The sequence below is a fragment of the Malus sylvestris genome, chromosome 17 (assembly GCF_916048215.2).
Source record: "Malus sylvestris chromosome 17, drMalSylv7.2, whole genome shotgun sequence".
Lineage (NCBI taxonomy): Eukaryota > Viridiplantae > Streptophyta > Magnoliopsida > Rosales > Rosaceae > Malus > Malus sylvestris.
The window spans coordinates 12,551,353-12,574,555 of NC_062276.1; the positions used below are offsets into that span (position 1 = coordinate 12,551,353).

At 37.3% G+C, this 23,203-nt stretch overlaps 3 protein-coding genes across 4 annotated transcripts; all 3 read left to right on the forward strand.

Annotated features, from left to right (window-relative positions):
- The first annotated feature begins 837 nt into the window (after positions 1–837).
- LOC126611202 (xyloglucan endotransglucosylase protein 1-like) lies at positions 838–3,295 on the forward strand. 2 transcript variants are annotated; one of them, XM_050279393.1, is made up of 3 exons: positions 838–1,091; positions 1,183–1,362; positions 2,899–3,295. In XM_050279393.1, the coding sequence occupies exons 1-3, from the start codon at positions 838–840 to the stop codon at positions 3,206–3,208; spliced, it is 744 nt and encodes a 247-aa protein (XP_050135350.1). In that variant the 3' UTR covers positions 3,209–3,295. The 2 variants fall into 2 exon arrangements, with proteins under 2 accessions (XP_050135350.1, XP_050135351.1); XM_050279394.1 differs by having other exon boundaries at positions 838–1,066; positions 1,170–1,362.
- Positions 3,296–4,466: 1,171 nt separating this feature from the next.
- LOC126611203 (phosphatidylglycerophosphate phosphatase 1, chloroplastic/mitochondrial-like) lies at positions 4,467–7,311 on the forward strand. The gene is made up of 5 exons (XM_050279395.1): positions 4,467–5,186; positions 5,264–5,341; positions 5,510–5,583; positions 5,677–5,784; positions 7,076–7,311. Exons 1-5 carry the CDS (start codon positions 4,502–4,504, stop codon positions 7,190–7,192), a joined length of 1,062 nt encoding a protein of 353 aa, XP_050135352.1. The 5' UTR covers positions 4,467–4,501; the 3' UTR covers positions 7,193–7,311.
- A 720-nt stretch (positions 7,312–8,031) lies between these two features.
- LOC126611803 (MDIS1-interacting receptor like kinase 2-like) lies at positions 8,032–9,983 on the forward strand. The gene is made up of 4 exons (XM_050280155.1): positions 8,032–8,092; positions 8,308–8,558; positions 8,674–9,184; positions 9,310–9,983. The coding sequence occupies exons 1-4, from the start codon at positions 8,032–8,034 to the stop codon at positions 9,594–9,596; spliced, it is 1,110 nt and encodes a 369-aa protein (XP_050136112.1). The 3' UTR covers positions 9,597–9,983.
- The last annotated feature ends 13,220 nt before the right edge of the window (positions 9,984–23,203 follow it).

Genomic DNA, 23,203 nt, shown 5'->3' on the forward strand with positions numbered 1-23,203 from the left:
AGTAGTGTGAACCCAACATTCACACAACGTAACATCTTCAATGTTCTTCCACGAAGACATTTTTTTCTCTCAAAGTGTAGAAAATATTGAAATGTAGATAGTGTAGAAAGTGTAGAAAATATTGAAATGTGGTGTAAGGTGGAAGATGAGGGTTAGGTATTTATAGAATTTTTTTTTTAAAATTTTTTTTTCTATATTTTTAAAAAAAATTTCTGTATTTTTTAATAATTTTTCTGTATTTTTTCATAAATTTTAATAAATTTTAATATAGTTAATTAATTTGGACCGTTGGATTTGAAAAATATTCAAATCCAAGAGTCAAGGTGTTGCCACGTGGCCAACGGTCATAATTCTGACTGTTGGGCATTTTTTAATTATTTTTATTTTTATTTTTTGTGAAAAAAACGTGGACCGTTGATCTGTGATCGGACGATCCATTTTAAAAGTCAAATTAAATTTTTTTTTTACCGCTGGAAATCCAACGGTCTACAAAAACTAGCCGTTGGAAATCCAACGGCACTGAGGAGGGCCACATAGCTCTAATATGGGTGAACACAAGTGGGCTGACAAGCGTGCCCCGCCGCCTGCACCCTTGTCTCCTACTCATGCCCAGTCGCGAGTGTGCTACACGCGCCAGCCAAATAGGCCGGCCTCTGGGTCTGTCCGAAATGGGCTGGTCTGTTGCTTGGCTTAGGTTGGGTGCCAAACTGTTTTGCAGGCTGAAGCAGATTGATAGCGTGCTGGGCTGATTTTTGGACAGGGTGCTGGGCAATTTTGTGTCCGGTTGAACTGCTTTCAGCTCTCAATGGTAATTCTTCTTTGTCCATAACTTGTGTCATGGCCATGGCTGCCTCGGCTGACAATTTCTATCAAGACTTTGACGTTACATTTGGCAATGGACGTGCCAAGATACTCAACGGAGGACAGCTTCTCACACTTAACCTTGATCAGGCTTCCGGTTCCGGTTTCAAATCCAAGAACGAGTACTTATTTGGAAGAATTGATATGCAGATCAAGCTTGTTGCCGGTAACTCAGCGGGAACTATTACTGCCTACTATGTAAGTAGTACTACTACATACCCTCTTAGTTTGTATCCTTGCAACTCTATAAATATATTTTGTATAATTGCTTTGCTAATTGTGAAACACAATTCCTATATGATTTGCAGTTATCCTCCGAAGGTCCACTCATGATGAAATCGACTTTGAGTTTTTGGGAAACGTATCCGGAGATCCCTACACACTACATACCAATGTGTTCAGCCAAGGAAAAGGGAACAGAGAACAGCAGTTCCACCTTTGGTTTGATCCCACAAAGGCCTTCCACACCTACTCCATTGTTTGGAACACGCAACGCATTATGTAAGTAGTACATGCATGCACTCACCTGAGGGAATGTGTTGAGAATATCATGATAGGAATTTTACCACCTACAAAAGTAGGGATAAAATCACACAAAATACTTGCAAGAGAACAAGGGTGTTGTAGTATAAATGACTCAAGCAAGGTCGTTTCCATTGGGATTATTTAAAACAATTTATGAGAAACTCTAATCCTAGTTAACTATTTAAAAACAAAGATTGGAAAATGGTGATTTAATGATCTAAATTAAGAAAAATGAAATTAATTAAAAATGCTAATTAAAATCTGCAATTCTTAGAGAAAGAAAAAGGAAACAATTTTTTTTTAGATTTCAAAATGAGAAAATACTAGGGTTCTGCCGTCACCCTAACAATCCTGCATATTTTGAAGGTTAGGTTTTCCTAAAGTATGCCCTAGTTGTAATCCCCAACATAGAATGTATATCTAATCATGCAACCTGTCCGTGGTGTCCAGATCGAATATGAACATGCAAGACTCATTAAGTTTTGTGAAAACCTTTTGAAAAACCATATAACTCCTAAGACGTGTCGTCCATCCTAAATAGTTACACATGTTAACCACAAGAAGTCTTAGTCAATTTTAGGGACATCCCTCCGCCAAAATTGCATCAACTTACTTTTCTAATTATTCTAATGGTCGCGAATCACTAAGACAAATAAATAGTTTAGAGCACAGTGATTAACAATCCAAAACTTGCATGCATAAATTCATAAGAAAATTAAAAAGAGACTACATATTCTTGCTAAGGATCATAGTCTCACCCTAGCAATAGAAAATTAGCTACGCATATTCATAATTAAAATCAACATAATTATATTAAACTAGAAAAAGAATGGAAACACTTGAAAGTATAAGTCTTGAATTCTTTAAGTTTTTCCCAAAGTCTTCTCCCAAAAAGTTGCATCCGTCCCCGAGAAACCCTAGGTTTGCCAAAAGGCTTATTTATATTCCTCTAAATAAAATTCTCCCAGTCAAAGGTCTTAGAATAAGACTAGGAAACTAAATAAATTAAAATAAAATAGGAAACATAATCCTAAATTAACTTGGTAAATTCGCTTAGAAATCTGCACAGCCACATTCTGGCCCCATATCAGCTCCAAAACTGGCCCAAAATAGTTGGATGTAGAGCTTGGACTATTCTGAACACTTCTCTAGAAGGCCATGAACCTATTTGAGGTCATCTTGGGCTCCAAAAACGCAGAAACGTCACTTTTCAGTAACGTGCACTGCTCCTTCATTTAATCGCCAGAAAATCCCAAATTTTGACACGAACAAGTCAAGAGACACACGAACGTCCTCCAATTTGAATTGCTCCAAAATTCATCCGTTTGATCATGTTTTGCTCCAGAAGAAGTCGAATATCCTACATTGAATATATAAAGCAAAATATCAAAATTCTACCAAAATAATTACGAAATTATACTAACAATAGGGTAAAATATATAATATAATATTGACTCATCATATCACTTGTTATTTTTAGATACTTTCTATTACAATTGCAAATTTATGCAGATTTTTGGAAGATAACATGCCAATCAGAGTGTTCAACAACTTGGAATCAGTTGGAGTCCCATTCCCCAAAAACAAGCCCATGCGGATTTACTCAAGCTTGTGGAATGCAGATGACTGGGCAACAAGAGGTGGCCTTGTCAAGACCGATTGGACTCAAGCTCCCTTCACTGCCTCTTACAGAAACTTCAAGGCCAATGCTTGTACTTCTGGCTCATCATCCTCCTGTGCCTCCACTGCATCTACCAATTCAGTGGGGGACAGTGCATGGCAGACTCAAGGGCTCGATACAGCTGGCCGTAACCGGCTTTGATGGGTGCAACAAAAGTTCATGGTCTACAACTACTGCAATGACCTTAAACGTTTCCCACAAGGCCTCCCAGCGGAGTGCAGAAGATCAAGGTTCTAGAGATCCAGATATCTTACGATACATACATCATCACATATTCCCCGCTCTATGCAGCATTCATTTGTGTAATTAGATTCAATTTATATGATACATTCTTTCATCGTTTTTCTAATAACGAATGTCTAATGTGACATTATTGTCGCATGTTTTCCTTTACTCTTACAATGTAAGCTGAGCTGAGATTCTGCAATATACATATAGTAGTTCATATTAGGCGATAAAAATTCATAATATTTGATTTTTCTTCTAACAATATCAAGAAAGTGTTCATTACCTGTTTTACATAATTACCAACAGTAGTTTTTTTTTGTTAATTACACAACATAATATGCCCTTCTCCATTACCACGTAGTCTTGTATGCTGAAAAATGGACCAAACCAAAGTTGTCAATCTGGTTTTGCAGTTGTTTTATTTGTTTTGTTTGTGGTTTTGCAGCTTAATTGACACTAAAATTGCCCGAACCGGCAACACTATAGTTTCCATCTCAAGAAAATTGTTGGGGCTTGAATAAAATGTGATTTAATATCTTTTTCTTTCTGGCGTACTCAATCTTGATCGTTTAGGTTTTACGTTCGTTAAAGAAAAATATCTTATTTTCATTATGTCTCGTCTCTTTATTGTTTTAGGTGTTTTGGTATTTTCTCAAAATGTTTCATTGCTGATATATATAATCAACATTGTGGTCATTTAGCCTCACAATGAGTTAGTAGTAATGTTGTTCAAATTTACTTTTGACAACAATCAAACCTGAGACCTCTTATTTATAAATGTAGAAGAATACCATTAAACTGTAATAGTAAGTGGCGACAAAAATATAAAGCTAACGATAAAAAATTTAACTAACTAAAAATCCATCCATGGGGCAAATGTGTAATTAACCAAAAAAGAAATGAAGTTTTAACGAAACACTCTCGGTACTGTTCACCTTTAACAAAATGACATTTTTACCTTTTCTGGTACTATTCACTTATACATTTATTTGTCATTTTTCATTAAAATTAAAGTTTTTGAAGACTTTTTATTAATTTTCTTAAAAAGAAAAAGGAAATAAGCAGAAGAAAAGAAGTGGCTAGCATTGTGTGGGCTCTCACATTGTTTGGCACCACAGCTTTTTGGGCTTTGTCGCAAACCAAGTCTCACCAAGATCCATTAAGAATGGCACCCATCGCCTTATCCCTGAAAATTAACAAGTAGAAATGCAGTCGACCTCATCAGCTCTACTGCGCAAATGCTCTTACCCTCTCCCCCTTAACCACTTCCTCTTCCACTTCCACCATCGACACCCTCGCAAAACCCTCAACTTCCTTCCCCTCCCCCCAAAACCCCAAACCCACTCCTCAAACCACTGCGCGCTTTCCATCTCTCACACCAACAGTTGCAGCAGAGAGCACCAGGAGCAGAGCCAGAAGCACACCAACGGCGATTCCGACCCTTATCAGAACGATTTGTTGTTTCTGCAGTTGAAATCCTCCGGCGATACCGAGGCGGCCAGTAATCAAAGCCCAGAAGCCCCAAACGACGAACGAGGACGAGACCAAAGAGAGAGCGAAGCCGATAATTCCGAGGGACTTTTGACAAACATGTGGTGGGCAGACGTGAAAGCCGCACTGGGACAAAGGTTCAACTTTGGAGCCATAGTTCGTTCGGCCATGGTGCTCACAAAGGACAAGCACTTGGCGCTGCCGCATGTTTCTGTGCCTGATGTTAGGTACATTGATTGGCCTGAGTTGCATAGAAGGGGTTTCAAGGGTGTTGTGTTCGACAAGGATAATACTATCACTGCGCCGTATTCCTTGACGCTTTGGGGCCCTCTTGGGTCTTCGTTGGAGCAGTGTAAATCAGTTTTCGGACCCGATATCGCGGTGTTCAGTAACTCGGCTGGTAATTTTTGGCAGAACCCATCTGAAAATTTTAGTTGTTTTTAATTGTCAAAGTAATGATTTTGGTTTCATGGTTAGGGCTTTATGAGTATGACCATGATGGTTCAAAAGCTAGGGAGCTTGAAGGGGCAATTGGAATTAAAGTCATAAGACATAGTAAGTGTTTGTTTGTTTGTTCTTTTTTCTGCTGCAAAGTTTTTTAATCTCATTTTTTTAATAAACCAAATTCCATTTGAAAAGAGTAGGTTGGTTAAATACAAGTTTTCCATAGGAATTACAGATTTTATGTAGTATTGATGTGGGTATTTTTGTCATATGTTATAGGAGTGAAGAAACCAGCTGGAACATCTGAAGAGATCGAGAAGCATTTTGGTTGTAAATCTTCACACCTAATTATGGTAGATAAGATTCATAGACCTCTTGAATTGTTCCATTTGATCTTTGTCTGAATTATAACATAGTGACTCATGGGGTATTTTTGTTTGTTGTAGGTGGGTGATCGGCCTTTCACTGATATTGTCTATGGAAATCAAAATGGCTTTCTCACTATTTTAACTGAACCGTTGAGTCTCAATGAGGAGCCGTTCATTGTTAGGCAGGTTGGTTTTTGTTTCTTCTCAAATCCATTTCATACACCGAAAGTGAATGTCATGTCATTTTCTCTTTTCCAAACAAATAAATGTTATAAAATCTGATTAGGCTGTTTTTGAAAGCAAATGGTTGTCTCTTCCTGACTTGGGTAAACAAAAAATCAATCTGCTAAATCTTAATTTGTGAAATACCCTAGTTTGTGGTGTCAGTCCTTGTTCTCCATATTGTCCGTAATTTTTTCCTTGTGGTTTTTAGGATAGTTTAGAATCCTCTTATGATCTGTCTTGTAGGGTAAGGATGGTGAATAAACCCAGGTTGTAGCAAACCAAATATAAAGAAGATACGGAGGGAAATCAACCTAAAAATCACAATCTTCCAAAGAAAGAATAAAAGGACCATCCAATAGTATAGAGTTCGAATGATTCTTCAGACTCATACAAGAATATCTTGCGGTCTCACCCATTCAAAGGTTTGACTTGTAGGTTCTCTTTAAGTTCACTCAAACAAGAACAAATGAGCAGCTCCCATATTTCCAAATGTTATGAGTCATTTTTCCCAGTTTGTGCCAATTTGAGAGTGACTTGAAAACAGACCGGGCAAAAACAAAGCCACTTCATACCTCATAGTGGCTATGCGGGTGAAGAAAAATAATCTTAAGGGAATCAAGGACTCTGATTCTTGTTCTAAAGAAATAAAAATGGCGCAAAGGCCTTCTATGCTACCTAGAAGGGTTTCTTCTAACATCGTTGTTGCCTGAGATACATTCTGACCAATTTTTATGCCCTCTGATCCTCTCCCTTTTGAACTTATAATCACACGCAAACTTCAAAAACACCTTATGAAGTTTCAAACTCCCAATCATGGCATGGAAACCCCTCTGGAATATGGTGTAACAATGGTCACCATCTTAGTAAAAAGACTAGGCTGTGGAGTGTTTTTAGATTCAGCGTTGGTACTGGAGGCAAATATGATGCAGCAACAACCACCACTTATCCCACTACATGGGGTAGGCTGTAGAACACCACTACGCTCTGTTTTGCGCCAAGTCTTCCGTTAGCTCCAAGTACTCCATGTCTTTTCTTAAGGTCTCTTTCCAAGTCATCCTAGGTTTTCCTCTACCCCTTTTGCCGCGAGCCTTTATGCAAAAGAAATGAAAATTCTTTTTCTTCATAATTTAGACTTATTTTTGTGTTAGATACTTTGACTGTATCTACACTGCGATTTATGTTTTTCTATTGTCGGAATAAAGGTCTAAGGTTCTGTTATTTGTCTCTGAACATTTGCTTGTAACAATTGCAGGTGAGGAAACTAGAAACATCCCTTGTGAATCATTGGTTTAAGAAAGGGTTAAAGCCCACCAGTCATAGGCTGTTGCCTGATGGCAAGCAGTGTGTCAAACATCCACCACCCCTGTAAGAATTATTATTGATATAATTCAAAAACAAAGTTCTTCTGTTTGTCCTAGTGATTTTGTTAGTTTCACCATTTGTTGATTCAAAGCAATGAGAAATTATTTATTTTCTTTCTCCAGTAAATTGAGTAATATTTTAACCCGGCTTCATGAAAGGAAAAATAAAGAATAAAAGAGAAATGAAAGTGAAGATAAAAAAGGCCAAAAAATCCAGGCAGTCCAATTCAACCTTTAACTAAGATCACTATTGTCATTGTATTTAGAGTTTGATTAACGACATATATGGCAAGGAATAGAAGTTTGTGGTAGCAGACGTGTATGTCTAAAGTACATCTCTCAAGCTTTTAAGAGTTGAATGAATCCCTAAAATGGTATGGCTCAACAATTAAAGGTGTGCACCATGAGTTTTTAAAGGCAAAACCCTAATTACACCAGGTGTGTAATTATGGAAGATATATGAATATGACACATATTACCCTCTCGACTATTGTATGGCTTGGAAAACTTAATCATGGCCGAGAAGAGGAGAGAAACTTAGCTAGACCGGTTTCATACCCCCTCCCTCTCTATCCCTCCCCTTGTAGAGGACATTAACTCGTGACATGCAAGTTTTTCTCGGATAAGAGAGCCTTCGTGGGCAATTAATAACTTACTGATTGATAGATAATGACTTTCAAGAAAATGGTTACTGGCTAGGTTCCATGAGAGAAGCCAATCAAGATAGTGCTTGTCTTATGCATGGCTCATTTGTGGTCTTTATTTAGGAATTGCAAAGGTTTTGCACTTATGGTAGAAACTTAATTCAATGGCTTGTAGTGCCATTTAGCAAAAAACTTTACCAGCAATGCAAGAAATAGTTTGTGCAGTTTCTACAGCAAGGCATCCTAGTGTTTGGAGTCACTTCTGTATTAGTAAGGAAAAAAAATATGGGGGGAGCAGGACATGGATGGAGAGGTTTTACCGTCTCTTCGGGTCCTCGATCTTCGTCATAATTTACTTAGAGGAGAAATACCACTGCACTTTGGAGAACTGGAAAGCTTAGAAGCAATGTATTTGTCGCACAATGCTCTCTGGTTCCTTCCCATCCAGTTTTGGTAAAATGTTACACTTGACGCTATAGATTTATCCTACAATCAACTGGAGGGTCCTCTTGCAAACATTGAAGCCTTCAACGAGGCTCCAATTGAAGATTTAGAGAATAATAAAGGCTTGTTTGGTAATGCCACTGGCCTGAAGGTGTGCCAATCTACCCTAAGAAACAGGAAAACGAACAACAATAATACCTCTCTGATTGCAGCCCTCGTTTCAGGAGATCTGTTTCTTGGGTTCATTGTAGTTGTGATTCTCTACATTCACCTCCCTCGCCAGATTGTAAAAAATGGACAATGCCAAGAGAATTACAACCGAAGATCTCTACACAGTTTGGAGCTTTGATGGAAGATTAGTGTATGAGGACAATGTTGAAGCTACAGAGGAATTTGACTAGAAACATTGTGTAGGAACATGGGGCCGTGCAAGTGTTTACAAAGCTAAGTTGCAAACAGGCCAGATTATTGCAGAGAAGAAACTTCACACGCTACCAGAGGGTGGGATAGAAAACCTGAAGGCCTTTGAGAGTGAGATTCGTGCACTCTCAGGAATCTGCCATCACAACATTGTGAAGCTGTATGGCTTTTGTGCGCATCCACGGCAGTCATTCTTGGTTTACCAGTTTCTGGAAGGAGGAAGCTTAGAAGGGTTACTAAGCAGTGACAAAGAAGCAACTATGTCTGAATGGATTTCAAGGATAAATCTGGGCAGAAGTGTGGTGAACGCTTTATCCTACATGAACCATGATTGCTTGCCTCCAATTGTTCATCAGGACACATCAAGCAAGAATATCTTGATGGATTTAGAGCATGCTGCTTATGTCTCCGATTTTGGCACAGCTAGAATATTGAAGCCTGACTCTTCCAATTGGACTTCATTTGCAGGTACATTTGGATACACTGCTCCAGGTAGTTATTTCTTCTTGTTATAATTTGTCACAATAAGCATATAATATCTGAGTGCAACACAGTTGCACCCATACGTTTTTGTTTACTATGAAATGGAGTTTTGAATTGTTTTGTCGGGTTTGCAGAGTTTGCTTGCACAATGGAAGTGAATGAGAAATCTGATGTCTATAGCTTTGGAGTGTTAACTTTGGAAGTGATCATGGGAAAGCATCCGAGAGATCTCATGATCTCAGTTCTCTCCTCGACAATATCAACTGTGCTTAATACACCGTTGACGAACATTTTGGACCAAAGGCTTTCACCTACAAGAGATCAAGTTGCAGAGAAAGCGGCGTTTCTTGTGAAGCTTGCATTTTCATGCTTGCCAACCCACAATCTCGGTCTGCCAAGCAACAGGTTTCCCAGGAGCTAACAAATATTTCAAGGGCACCTTTACCAATCTCATTTGACAAGGTTACCTTGGGGCATCTTGTTAACAATGCTTAGTTTCCTCAGTATCTGCATCAAATATTTCCCGCAAATTTAAGATTGTGTATCCAAATTTCGCTCTCTCGGACTGTATAGTAATTTCTCTCAATTTACCGTTGTTTATATATGGCTATTGTCTGTTTAGTCTCTTCTAGCTACATTATTGATTAAAAGTTTGTAACCTATTCTAAAACTAGTTCACCTGTCCAATCATTTAGATGGTTTTACCATTTGTAGGCAATGAGATAAACGTTCTCTTGGTCACTATGGGTGTGTTTGAGATGATATAGTAGTTGATAGCTGCGAGTGCATCAGTCATTTTTAATGTCCACTGGGATTGCAGTTTTGTTGTAGCTTTGTATAGTCGTGATACTATATGATGCTTTTACCATTGGCATTGCATAAGTTTTATCTGGTCCCATAGGGTCACAGGGTTAACTTAGTTGTTCGGTTGATGTTTGCGAGAAAATTGTGTTATCCTTGTTTAGAAATAATTTTCGATTTTGATCATAAAGATTGTCAATTTTTGTGGATAATTTTAGTTATTTTCAATTTTATGGTGTTGAGCACTGTAGCAGCATCCTTTCTTTCACTATAATTTTAGCTTTGTATATGCATTCTTCAGATGCTTACTTAAAACCAACTTAGTAAAAAGGATTTAATATTAATAGTTGATCTCATTTTCTTTTAAACAGTTTGATTCGGATTTGATATAAAGAGGAAACAGTGCTTTTGAGCATTTCGTCTCTTGACTTCCTAAGGTTCATTGTTTCTTGTTATCAGACGTACTAGAAGGGTCGACATATAAAAGATAAATACAACAAAGGTCATCAACTGTTTAGAAGCTTTACCTATACTGACAATCTCAATATCGGCTTGTTGACAAGTGACCTAGAACAAGACAATGATTGTTACTCTTGTGTTTGCATGGGGTAAGCTTTTGTTTCTCCCTTTTGATCTTTTTAAGAAATAGAAATATGCAAGTTAAAAAGGAACATATTCTATTGAATAAGTTTACAACTAAATGAATCCAAAGCTTGCCTGTGACAACCAGTTCCTAATTTTATGATTTATAAATTTTAAGTGTGAGTTGACCAAAATGCCCTTAGAAGAGAGATTGTTGACTTTCTTTGACCATCTCTTTGTGACGTGTACGAGCTATTATTTTAGGGAGCTTTAATGAAAAGGGTTTGGGCCAACAAATATTTAACCAAAACCATCACCAAATGTTATTTAACCAAAATGGCTCAAAATTTAATAAAAAACCATCCTTTTCTCACCCTTCTCTGGCTTAAGCGGTGCAAGCTCAGCGCAACACTTGAGTTTTTTCAACTTCTCCAATAATGGCGACCCCGACAACAACATCTTCGATGTCGAGTTTGATGTCTTCGAAAACCAAGAGTTCCAGGATCCTGATGACAACCATGTTGGTTTGGACATCAACTCCCTTACGTCTAATGCTTCGAGCACCGCAGGGTTTGTTTGTTGACTTTTTTCTGACGGTTTTGTTCATGGGTTTGACAGTGTAGGAGTCGATCGTTTGCCTCGGAGCTTTGGGTTTGGCCATGGCGAAGATTCTAGAGGCGCATCCCCCAAACCAGACACGCATAATTTGGAATAAGAAATGTGGGATACTTCGTTGAGGGGTTGGATTGTAGAATCCTAAGATGGACACATCTACATAGGACAATAGCTCCTTTATTATAGAGGACATTTTCTTCTACATATTGACTAGGGTTTGTTTGTTGATTTTTTTTAGAATGAAATTGTTTTGACTCTCGGAACTGTGAGGTTGGACTTGAAATTTCTGTTTTCTTGGTTTCCCACTAGGTGCAATTTGTTGAGTCACTCATCCATTAACATTGTTGAACTAGGCAGAAAAAAGAACCAAAACATAAAACTGTTTCTAGAGAACCCAAAACATAACACTGTTTCTGAAGAAAAAAAATCAGATACAATGTTTGTTTTGTCTGTGCACAAACAAACATTGTATCTAGAAAGAAAAGAACCAAAATCCAGAAACAGTAACTAAAATTCCAGAAACAATGACTTAAATTTCAGAAACAGTGACTTAAATTCCAGAAACAGTCTATGTTTTGACCTTTGACTGTTTATTTTCTTTCATGCATCAATTGATTATATTTAAGAAACATGATGCTTAATTTGCTTTGAATCCAAATACAGTGAATTTCACTATTTCTTTTCTAGCTTACATTTAAGAAACAATGTGTCTATTTCATTTGGACCTAGAAACAGTGATTTAGTTCCAGAAACAGTGACTTAGATTCCATAAACAGTAACTTAGGTTCCAGAAATAGTAATTGAGATTCCAGAAATAATGTTACTTAAAATCCAGAGACAGTTTGTTTTTACAGTCCAAAAACAGTGACCCGTCGTTATTATTGAATAGCATGCAGATCTCAAATTTATTTTCTAGAGAAACAAACGATGAACTCCACTGAAGAAGAAAAATTAAAAAAAAGTACATCAAATACACTATGAATAATAACGACAATCACATTTCAACGAAATAATACAAAATATAAATTAAATAGTATGAGGATCTATATTTTTGTTTCAAAAAAAAAAAAAGGTCTGCAAAACAACAATAAACTCCATTAACAACGAAAATCTGGAACTCAACCTAAAAAAGTTAGGGGTAAAATGGACAAATAATGATTTATTATAGTTGGGCCATTTTTAGTTGGACTACTTTAATATGAGAATTGTACTAATCATTAAATAAAACTTATAACATGGTTTTTGATTAAAACTAAAACTTTTGAAACTCTTTTCATTAGTTTTCTTATTATATTACCGTATTCTCGAAGTACTCGACGGTACCAACGCATAGGCTCAAGCGAAACTGAATTAAGAGTTATGACGAAGATTTTACAAACTGCAGAGCGTGATGGGCGTTTTGGTAAATTCACGTTATGGGAGATATTTTTCTGTATTTTCATTGGTGACTTTGAGCTGTGTGACACGTGGGCTCCACACCCCACTCTTTCCCTCTACCCCGTGTCTCCTAATCCTCATAAATCTTTTTTTTTTCAACTTTCCACTCATTTGCTGCCACCTCATCTCTCATTTCCTCATTTCACTCTCTCTCATATCTCAGCTCCGGCTCATCTATCTCTCTCTGCAAGTGCAGAGAAACCGGATCATACCACCCTCGCCGTTCTGGCAAGCACCACCACCACGAATGTTCCCCGAATGAGACGATGGCCGATGAACAATGAAGTTTCCTCTCCTTCATCCCTCACCTCTCCCTCTTGCCTGTTCTCTTTTTCTCTGCAGTTATGCAGACATTACCATGACGGAGCATCGTCGTCTTCTGTCAAAACCATCAAAACCAGATAACTAGCCTCGAAAAGAGATCACCATCACTGTCATCCAATCAGTTTAGTGTACCCTGGTTCAAAATGTGGCTGCGTAGTGGCTTTGGCCATTGTTCATCGTCTCATTTGTCGAAACTTGATTTTTCCAACAAAGGTGAATCTCGAAAACCCCAAGTTCTCTGTAGATCATATTTTTTTAGTACGATTAGGGTAAATTTGAGGGATTTTGGTGACGTTTGGATGCAGAAAACACCCTTGGAAATTAACCCAATTTTCCGGCGAGAGATCCGGCGGCTTTGAGCTGTTTTCTGGCCAATTTCGACCACGACAGGACCTTATGTTGGTATATTTCTCTTCCTTTCCTTTTGAGCTTCAAATTGGTATATTAGATTGCTAGTTTTAGTTAAGATTCGAAGCTAGGTGGAGTTGGGAACGTTTCCCGGCCAAGTTTCTTGAGTTCCGGCTGTTACAGTGGCAACTGGCCGAAAAAGAAGAAAAAAATAGGGGGGAAGCCCAGGTCTGCAACCCGAATCCAAATCCAAACCCGGGATCCAGCCCACCTGGTTCTAAAATGCATATGGAATATTCTAGAATATTCGAAATTTTCTCAGAAACCCCATAGGCTAATTTCGACGTTCTGAGTCCATGTTTGACATCCATTTTGGAAAATTTCACAGTTTTAATGTAGTTAACCCCCGAGGCATCTCAGTTGACATTTTAGGGTTGACCGTTGACTTTTTACAAAATTTGTTGAGGACCCTCCTTAGCATATTTTGACACCCTAATTCTAAATCCGCACTCCGTTTTTCCAATTTTAATTGTCTTAGTGGAGTTTTACTAATGGATCCCAATATTATGCTTAGGTGTGATTACTGTCGAAGACTCCGGCTATCCTAGTTCGAACGATTGTGACCAAGCAAGTATCTGTGAGTGGGTCTTTGCTTTTAAATATTATATATTGATTTAATTTCCATTTATACGATTGAAAAGAATTTCTTACATGTGCCTAGATTAGTCTAATGTTTATAAAAATTAGCGAAACAACGGAATTTACAAAATTATCCTAAATCTTACGAGATGCACATGTATGATTACTTTTGTGGGATTTTAATTATGGCCATGATTAATATTTATGGAATAGTATTATGTCGACATAATTTATTGATTTACCGATGTATGATTTTATTTACATTATCTGCTCATCGTTGCTACACCAGTGCTAGTACTTGCCCGAGCCAGGGTTAGTCTTTTACATGTATGTTCACATCGTACCGTACACTCACTTTGGATCCATTGTAGGTGCCACTCCTATCCTAGATTGCTATAGGCAATTAGGACTCGTATATGATGCATATAGCGCTAATCTTCACGTGATTGTAGTACCAGAGCGTAAATCATTATTACACCTAATCATGTTCATGTCAGAATACCTTTGCATGAACTCGTGTGTCAGCATATATCGATGAGCACTCGATGTGATATATTTATTTATGTGAGATATTGTGCTTACTATAAGTTATATGCTTATTTACGAATTTGTGACATATTGAAGTCTTGAGATATTGCAGGCTACGGTAAATATTTTTCATACTATACGTAGTATGTATATTTTGGAAACGATACTTGTTTTATAGTGAGGGTTATTATGTTTTTGAAAAGGTTTTTACAAAAATTTATTTTTAGACCCACTCACCCTTGTTTTTCTCCCCTCTAGGTTTTAGTAGCTGAGCTTTCGTAGCAACGAGGATTCTTGACAAATCTTGGTATTGAAGATTACCTTCAATGGTATAATTCTCATCCTACTTTACTGTACTTTACTTATGCCCTGACATCACTTGTGAAATGGGTTCATTCCCGCTCACAAGCACGCTATTATATTTAGGCACTTTTAAGTTTAAATTTATTCACATTTTCCTCATCACTACATTTTATGGCTTCGTCACCTTCCTAGTGTCGGCTAGTACAGCTCGATTTGGAGTCCAGATGGACATTCCGAGTCGGGGTGTGTCAGTTTGGTATCAGAGCATAAGTTTGGGTAGTATTGTGTTCATCACATGCATGATGTAAGCATTCTATGTTCTTGAGCCTATTTTCAAATCTTGCCACCTCATTGAGCATGAAAAATGTATTAGCTTTTTCTAAGTTATTGGCTATTTAGACGACTTATCGACCTTCTAGAATAGCATTGTGGCGACCGCCTCAATATTTTAAACAAGAACCTCCCTGCCAAGGAAATTTCCGATTTGGATTAAGTTGATGGTCCTGATGTAGGGTTAATGTATCGATAGTTATGCATCACTAGAGATTTACCCGTCAATCCCACTACTACTATCTAATCATTATTAACAACCCTTTCTAGTTAGGAAATTACACCTATCAGAATTCCTATGAAGTTTACTTGTCGTCGAAATTTTCGAAAATGTCTCAAGTGTAGATGTGGTGCTAAAGTGGTAGCACTAGACAGAAGAACATCTGGGGGACAATCACCTTTGGTCCCCGACTTTACAAATCTTTCAAGCGTATTCAAAATTTCAAATCTTCAGGAGGAAGATCGATTTCCATTTAAGTCTATTCTAAAGTAGGTTATTAGCAAATCATTTTTCTTACCTTAGGACATTTTAACCAACACTAGTTCCCAGAATTCCTTTTGATGTTGTATTCATCATTTCGATGAGTATAGGCATGTGAGTACTAGTTATTATACCTTCAGGTAGTAGAAATTCCAGAAGTAGTAATTAATTTTCCTTAGAATTAATGAAACCACCTCATATGACCAATTCCTTACAAATCATTCGAAACCATCCACTCGAGCGGGCTCTAACTTGTAATCCACCTATGGTGGCGCTACTAATTAATGATATTGTCCGATATCCAAAAGCTGTCAACTAGTGTTCAGGCGGTATGCTTTATGATACCAAACACATGTACTAGTATCTAGGAGTGATACCTTATGCCAGAATGCCGATTCACGGTTTCAGGGTAACGAACAATATCAAAATATTATATGTGCGTTAATTAGCTACGCGACTGATAGACTAATTAACAATGACTACCTCAGTCAAAGAAATTAAAATCGTGGAAACTTAGGAGCAAGCCTTATAGGAGGATAGTAAATTCACAGTTTTATTAACCCTTTTACACATGCAGGTAACCAAAACCTCTTTGACTAGCCATCTTTCCGATCACTTCCATAGGCAAACTTTGGAGTCGTAACACAAGTTAAATTCCCGCTGTAAAAGTGAAACTGAGTATCGAGAAAGTTGTGAAGGCCTTTAGTACATGGGGGGTGACAGGAAGTAGTATGGCACGTTTTGAGGACGTATATCTCTGGCATCATTTCTTAAAATTTTTACTTGGGATACCATTGAAGTGGGAAGTTAAATGCACCATTGATCTACTTTCTTGTACTACATCAGTCTTCCTTATGCCTTTTCGAACGACTCCTTTGACATTTAGGAAACTAAGTTGTGAAAGCTTACTGATTAAGAATTTACCCAACCAAACACTTTGTCTTAGGGAACCTCAAACAAAGTCAAGAAGACAAAAGACTAAACCTTAGGATTGTACCTAGATTTTAGCAACTCAATTGGGTGATGATTAAAATTGTTAATACCCATACTTCAAATTGATGGTCTACCCGACCAACTTTTGTAACCCAAGTTTTCTTCCATAGCCTGACGAATTCATAGTAGTCTTATCGACGACTTTCTCATCTATCTCGGCAGTAAGACCAAATTCTCTAAACACTGATAGTTAGCTTTATTCCACATTCTTCAAATGTTAAATTTTTTTAGAACAAGTACTTTTCTTGGGAGACGTGCTCTCAATGGACGATATTCTTTTCTTTTTTCAAAAAGGTTGTAGTGGGGAAGAAAGTTGAAATTCTCACAAAGTGTTGTGAAATGTGAGATATCTTTGGCTTTGTCGATTTTTATCGGCAGTTTGTTAGCGATTTTTCAGCTGTAGCATTTTCCTTCCAAGTTGATTGAAGAAAGTTAGTTTAAGTTGTGATGTTAATTATGAATAAAATTTCTGTCAATTGAAGTGTTGTCTTTTCTTGAGCTTTATTCTTATACATTTCAATGGCATCGATAATTTCGAAATCCACGATGACGTTTTGTCTGTGCTGATGTTGCACGACGGAGTATCATTTATGCCTCCCAACGGGTGGAACCGTATGAAATGAATCATCTTACTCATAACCTTGCGTCAACAATTATCATTCTTACTTGAAAAACCGGATGACACTTCTCTGTGGAGAAACGTGTCCAGAATCTTCACTAACCTACAAACTTCTCAAATACACCTTTTCTTGAAAAAGAGCTAAATTTCTGATAGCAACAAACAATGGAAGAACCAAATCAACGTCTACGATTGCACTAGCATGTATCACCCCGATTGTGCAAATGTAATTATTTACCACAGCAAAAGACATATCTACCCTTGAACATTTCTAGCCTTTCTTATCCTATTCAAGTTGGAGTTCATAAGCATCGATTTGACGTTATTTTTGAATTATCAAGAAATCGTTCGAATGGTTATAATCACTTCCTGTATATGAATGGAGTTGGGAAATATCATCATAAACTCCCGGTACGAGGTATATTGTACATGTGGAGATTATGATGATGTTTCGATGATTATAGATTGACTTGACAAGTCAACTCACTTTCTGTTGGTCTAGACAGACAACATTTTAGATCTCTTAGTAAAATTGTTCATTCTTGAATTTATCAGATTTTCTGGCGTTTCGATCAACATCTACTTTGACTATGATTCCATATTCATCTCTTGGTGCTGGAAGGCATTCCAATCAACCTTGAATACATGTCTAATTTTTAGTTTTGACCATTAATGCTTCAATCACCTAAGAAATAGTTTGCTGAATGAATTTTACCGTTGGTGATTAAATCTTCTGGAAGCTACCATTGTAGCAAGATGTCATACATTCACTCCAGTTACCTTGTATCCTAGATCTGATGGACTTGTTTTGACCCTCAAATTCTTGAGTGTTCCTTTAGCCTTCTCAACATAGTTCTTGCTAAACTCGAGAGAAATTCACTATGAATCTACTCCCCAAGGTGTTGTGAACTACATTGTTCGACTACATGGTGTGCTAAGTCTTTGGCAATCTTCTTGAAGGCCATGTGTACTAAGTTTATATCAGTACCACATTTCACCCTCAAACTAACAGTTAGTCTGAATGAGCTACTCAGACCTTAGTGGACTTGTTGCATTTTGTCTGTTCTACAATTAGCATGGTTGTAACATACAATTATCTTTATTTTAGTTGCATGTAACTACGGTTACAATTTTGGTTTTGGGTATGACACCGTTGAGATGTAGTATGGAGATTTTATGCATAGCACATGATTGACAGAGGAGTATTACGAATAGGTATTTGAATAATCGAGATTACAATTTAGGAAATTGTGTGCTATTTGCGTTGTCGCTAGAGAAGGTAGTACATGAGCGCGGTCGAGACGCTAATTAGACGATTTATATGTATTTTCCAATGAGGGGCAATATGGTAATATTGCACCCTCGGGAATTTGTTGCTTGCTTATTGAGACAACAGTGAGTTGTCGATATCGCGGGCTACAGACCGTAATATCGATAACTTATTTGTTGTATTTGTTAAGCAAGTGGACAAGTAGGTCCTTTTACATTAGCATTTTTAGCTATTTATTTATTGTTTGGGCTTGACCTAAAGATACTACACTTATTTTTAGCTATGTTCAGTTTTGATTTCAGTACCAACTATTTCTACGTTATTGTATATACGTATTTTGACATTATGTTTTTATATATCTATTTTTGACCTTATGTTTTTATAAAAGTATTACATTTTGGTATTGTATTGAAGGAGAATGAAAGTTTGAGATTGGAGGCATGAAAGAAGAATCATTGCAATCCAATCGCGACAGAATGACATTCTCTTTGATGCAACTGCTCTAGCTTGATTTCTTCTTTATATATATATATATATTCTTTCTATCTTAAGCATTTTATGTACAACAACGTATTTCAAATTTCGGTGACAAATTTTTTTTAAGGTGGGTAGATTGTGACAATCCGTCCCTAATTTTACGATTTTATAAATTTTAAAAGTATGAGTTGACTAAAATGCCCTTAGAAGAGAGATTGTTGACTTTCTTTGATTGTCTCTTCATGACGCGTATGAGCTATTATTTTACCGTATTCTCGAAGTACTCAACAATACTAACACATAGGCGCAAGCGGAACATAATTTGGAGTTTCGACAAAGATTTTACAAACTACGGAGCATGACGGGCATTTTGGTAAATTCACGTTATGGGAGATATTTTTTTGCATTTTCATTAGTGACTTTGAGCTATGTGCCATGTGAGGCCTACACCTCACTCTTTCCCTCTCTTATGTGTCTCCTAATCCCCAGAAATCCCATTTTTTTCAACTGTCCACCCATTTGCTGCCACCTGACTCTCATTCCCTCATTTCACCCTCTCATCTCTCAGGTCCATCTCATCTCTCTCTCTGCAAGTGCAAGGAAACCGGACCATACCACCCACGCCGTTTTGGCGAACACCACCACCACTAACCTAGGCTAGTCACGAACCACCGCCGACTGCCATGATTTCTTTTCCTTCATCCCTCACCTCTCTTTCACCCATTTTCCTCTTCTCTGCAGTTATATTCTCTAGAGTTATGCAAACATTACCACGATGGAGCATCGTCGTCTTCTGTCGAAACCAGACCACTAGCCTCGAAGAAAGATCACCATTGCCGTCATCTAGTCAGTTCAGTGCACCCTGGTTCGAGATGTGGCTGCACAGTGGCTCTGGCCACTGTTCATCGTGTCCTCCAGCGAGTCTTTATTTTTCTGACAAAGGTGAACCTTGAAACCCCAAGTTCTTCGTAGATCATTTTTTGTAGTACGATTATGGTAATTTTGAGGGATTTTGGTGACGTTTGGATGCAGAAAACCCCCTTGGAAATTAACCCAGCTTTTCGGCGAGAGATCCGAGGGCTTTGAGCCGTTTTCTGGACAATTCCAGCCACGGTAGAACCCCATGTTGGTATATTTCTCTTCCTCTCCTTTCGAGCGTCAAATTAGTATATTAGATTGCTAGTTTTAGTTGAGTTTTGAAGCTAGGTAGAGCTGGGAACGTTTCCTGGCCAAGTTTCTCAAGTTCCGACGGTTGCAGTGGCAACCGGTGGAAGAAGAAGAAGAAAAAAAAAAAAAAGGGAAGCCCAGGTCTGCGACCCGGATCCAAATTTGAACCCGAGATCCCGCCCGACTCGGTTCTAAAATGCATATGGAATATTCTTTGTGTTGACTTTTATGAAATTTTCTCGAAAACCCTCATAGGCTAATTTGACGTCCCGAGTCCATTTTTAAAATCCATTTAGGAAAATTCCAAAGTTTTAACGTAGTTGATCGCCGGGGCGTCTCGGTTGACTTTTTACAAAATTTGTCGGGGACCATCCTTACTGTATTACGACGCCCTGATTCCAAATCCGCACTTTGTTTTTCCAAATTTAATTGTCTTAGTAGAGTTTTACTAATGATTCTCAATATTATGCTTAAGTGCGATTACTATCGGAGACTTCGGCTATCCTAGTTCGAATGATTGCGACGTCGCAAGTATCTGTGAATAGGTCTTCACTTTTAAATATTATATATTTATTTAGTTTCCATTTATATGATTGAAAAGAATTTCTTACATATGCCTAGATTAGTCTAATGTTTATAAAAATTAGCGAAACAATGTAATTTACAAAATTATCCTAAATCTTACGGGATGCACATGTATGCGTACTTTTGTGGGATTTTAATTATGGCCATGATTAATATTTATAGAATAGTTTTATGTTGACGTAAATTATTGATTTACCGTTGTATGATTTTATTTACGTTATTTGCTCATCGTTGCTGCACCGGTGTTAGTACTCGCCCGGGCCAAGGCCAGTCTTTCACATGTATGTTCACATCGCACCGTACGCTCACTTTGGATCCATTGCAGGTGCCAGTCCTGACCTAGATTGCTATAGGCAATTAGGACTCGTATGTGATGCGCATAGCGCCAGTCTTCACTTGATTGTAGTACTATAGTGTATATCATTATTACACCCAGTCTTGTTCATGTCAGAATAGCTCTGCATGGAATCGTGTGTCAGCATAGGTCGATGAACACTTGATGTGATATATTTATTTTTGCGAGATATTGTGATTACTAGAAGTTATATGCTTATTTACGAATTTGTGACGTATTGAAGTCTTGAGATATTGCAGGCTACAGTAAGTATTTTTCATACTATACGTAGTATGTATATTTTGGAAACTACACTTTTTTTACAGCGAGGGGTTATTATGTTTTTGAAAAGGTTTTTACAAAACTTTATTTTTAGGCCCACTCACCCTTGTTTTTCGCCCCTCCAGGTTTTAGTAGATGAGCTTTCTTATCGATGAGGATTCTTGGCGAATCTTGGTATTAAAGATTAACTTCGATGATATAATTCTCATCATACTTTACTGTACTTTACTTATGCTTTGACATCACGTGTGAAATGGGTTCATTCCTGCTCACAAGCGCACTCTTATATTTAGGCACTTTTAGGTTTAAATTTGTTCACATTTTCCACATCACTACACTTTATGGTTTCGTCACCCTGCTGGTGTCGGCCAACACAGCTCGATTCGGAGTCCAAGTAGACATTCCAGGTTGGGGTGTGTCATTGCCACTTAGTACTAGAGTCTAGCGGTATTCCTCTTCACTTGTAAGTGAGAGGTCTTATGTTCGATTCTCGCCAAATGTGAATTTAAACTACATTATTGCTAGCCCATTGTGGGGCTTAGCCCACCTCCTTCCCTTTAGTGTAGATAATATCATTTGTTTAAAATAAAAAATAAAACAATCCAAAGCCTTGGTTCTAAAAATATTGTGCTATTGTTAAGACCCCTGCTGATTCGATTGATGGGTTTTAGTTACATATTTTCACATAAAGCAATATACTTAAGACTAGGAAAACATGAAGTTTTGCATCTTTGTATATTTCTCTAAGTTTACTTCTTTTGATATAGTTGCCTTGTATCATGCTTACTTCTTTTGTCTAAGCTTAATTATGATGTCCAGTGGAAGAGTTAAGTTTTCTGGGCATGTGGTTTCACATTCTATGTATGTAACAGGGACATTTGTTGGTTTACAGGGAAAGGATACTCATTAGCATTCCTGAAATATGTGAGACGAGTGTTGTTGTTGTGTTAAACTTGGAGAATCTTGAATGTCATACACTCAATTTTGGGACTCAATTTAGCTCATAACTACAAGACTTCGGAAGACATCCCTTAACAACATTTGTGTATGAAGTTTATTGTATTTATTTCTTATTGTAACATTTGTTTGTAGAATATCTTATATATCTTCTACACACGGCTTTTGGTGTAATATTTATTGTATTTATTTTCAAGTAGGCCTTGAAGTTTCAAACATTAGACGTAAATTTTATCAATTGATACAATTTTTTACGGCGTGGTATTCAACATTATCTAGGCATTAGATTTCTTTAGTTTAAAAAATAAGATCTATTTTTCACTTATTTATATTATCCTGTTTCTTAGTCTGACACTGCACCAAACGATTCACTAAGCTAGTCTAATGCAACAAACATACCCTAGAGGTGACTAAAGAAAGTATGAATTTTTTGTTACACCAAGAATTCTTATTAAATCTATAGATGGGTGACCATGAATTCTTAGTCACTAGGTGACTAAGAGAATGACACGCTTGAGAGAAAAATGCAGCATTTTCCCCTGTGGATCGAGTAGTTTTTTTTTTCAAACTCTTGTGTTGGACTTGGAATGATCCCAAAAAAGTGATATGACTTCACCACTAAAGTTAGGCACTTCAAATATTTAAAGGCAAACCCCTAATTACACATGCTAATAAAGCAAGTCATTTTATCATATGCTATAATATAACTTGTATACTTAGGGCTGGTTTGGTATTGTTGTGCTTTGAAAAAAAACTGCTGTGAGAATAAGCGGCTGTGAAATAAATCAGCAAAGTGTTTGGTAAACTTTTTTGTAAAAGTGCTTTTGAAAAAAAAAAAACAGTTTAATAGTGGGTCTTTTCATTAAAGGAGCACTGTAACTCCGTGTGCTTTGAAAAAATGCCAGTTTTCCAAAGCTGCAAATAGCAGCTTCGGCTTTTTCCTTTGATTTCAGCTT

What these genes read in the sequence shown, in the direction of transcription:
- LOC126611803 (XM_050280155.1), top strand. Translation starts at nt 8,032, where the DNA reads ATGCAAGAAATAGTTTGTGCAGTTTCTACAGCAAGGCATCCTAGTGTT. An exon ending in TAGTGTTTGGAGTCACTTCT is followed by an intron (nt 8,093 to 8,307) that starts GTATTAGTAAGG and finishes TTGACGCTATAG; the next exon opens with ATTTATCCTACAATCAACTG. An exon ending in TTCACCTCCCTCGCCAGATT is followed by an intron (nt 8,559 to 8,673) that starts GTAAAAAATGGA and finishes GAATTTGACTAG; the next exon opens with AAACATTGTGTAGGAACATG.
- LOC126611203 (XM_050279395.1), top strand. Translation starts at nt 4,502, where the DNA reads ATGCAGTCGACCTCATCAGCTCTACTGCGCAAATGCTCTTACCCTCTC. An exon ending in GGTGTTCAGTAACTCGGCTG is followed by an intron (nt 5,187 to 5,263) that starts GTAATTTTTGGC and finishes TTTCATGGTTAG; the next exon opens with GGCTTTATGAGTATGACCAT. An exon ending in AATCTTCACACCTAATTATG is followed by an intron (nt 5,584 to 5,676) that starts GTAGATAAGATT and finishes TGTTTGTTGTAG; the next exon opens with GTGGGTGATCGGCCTTTCAC.
- LOC126611202 (XM_050279393.1), top strand. Translation starts at nt 838, where the DNA reads ATGGCCATGGCTGCCTCGGCTGACAATTTCTATCAAGACTTTGACGTT. An exon ending in ACTACATACCCTCTTAGTTT is followed by an intron (nt 1,092 to 1,182) that starts GTATCCTTGCAA and finishes TATCCTCCGAAG; the next exon opens with GTCCACTCATGATGAAATCG. An exon ending in TGGAACACGCAACGCATTAT is followed by an intron (nt 1,363 to 2,898) that starts GTAAGTAGTACA and finishes AAATTTATGCAG; the next exon opens with ATTTTTGGAAGATAACATGC.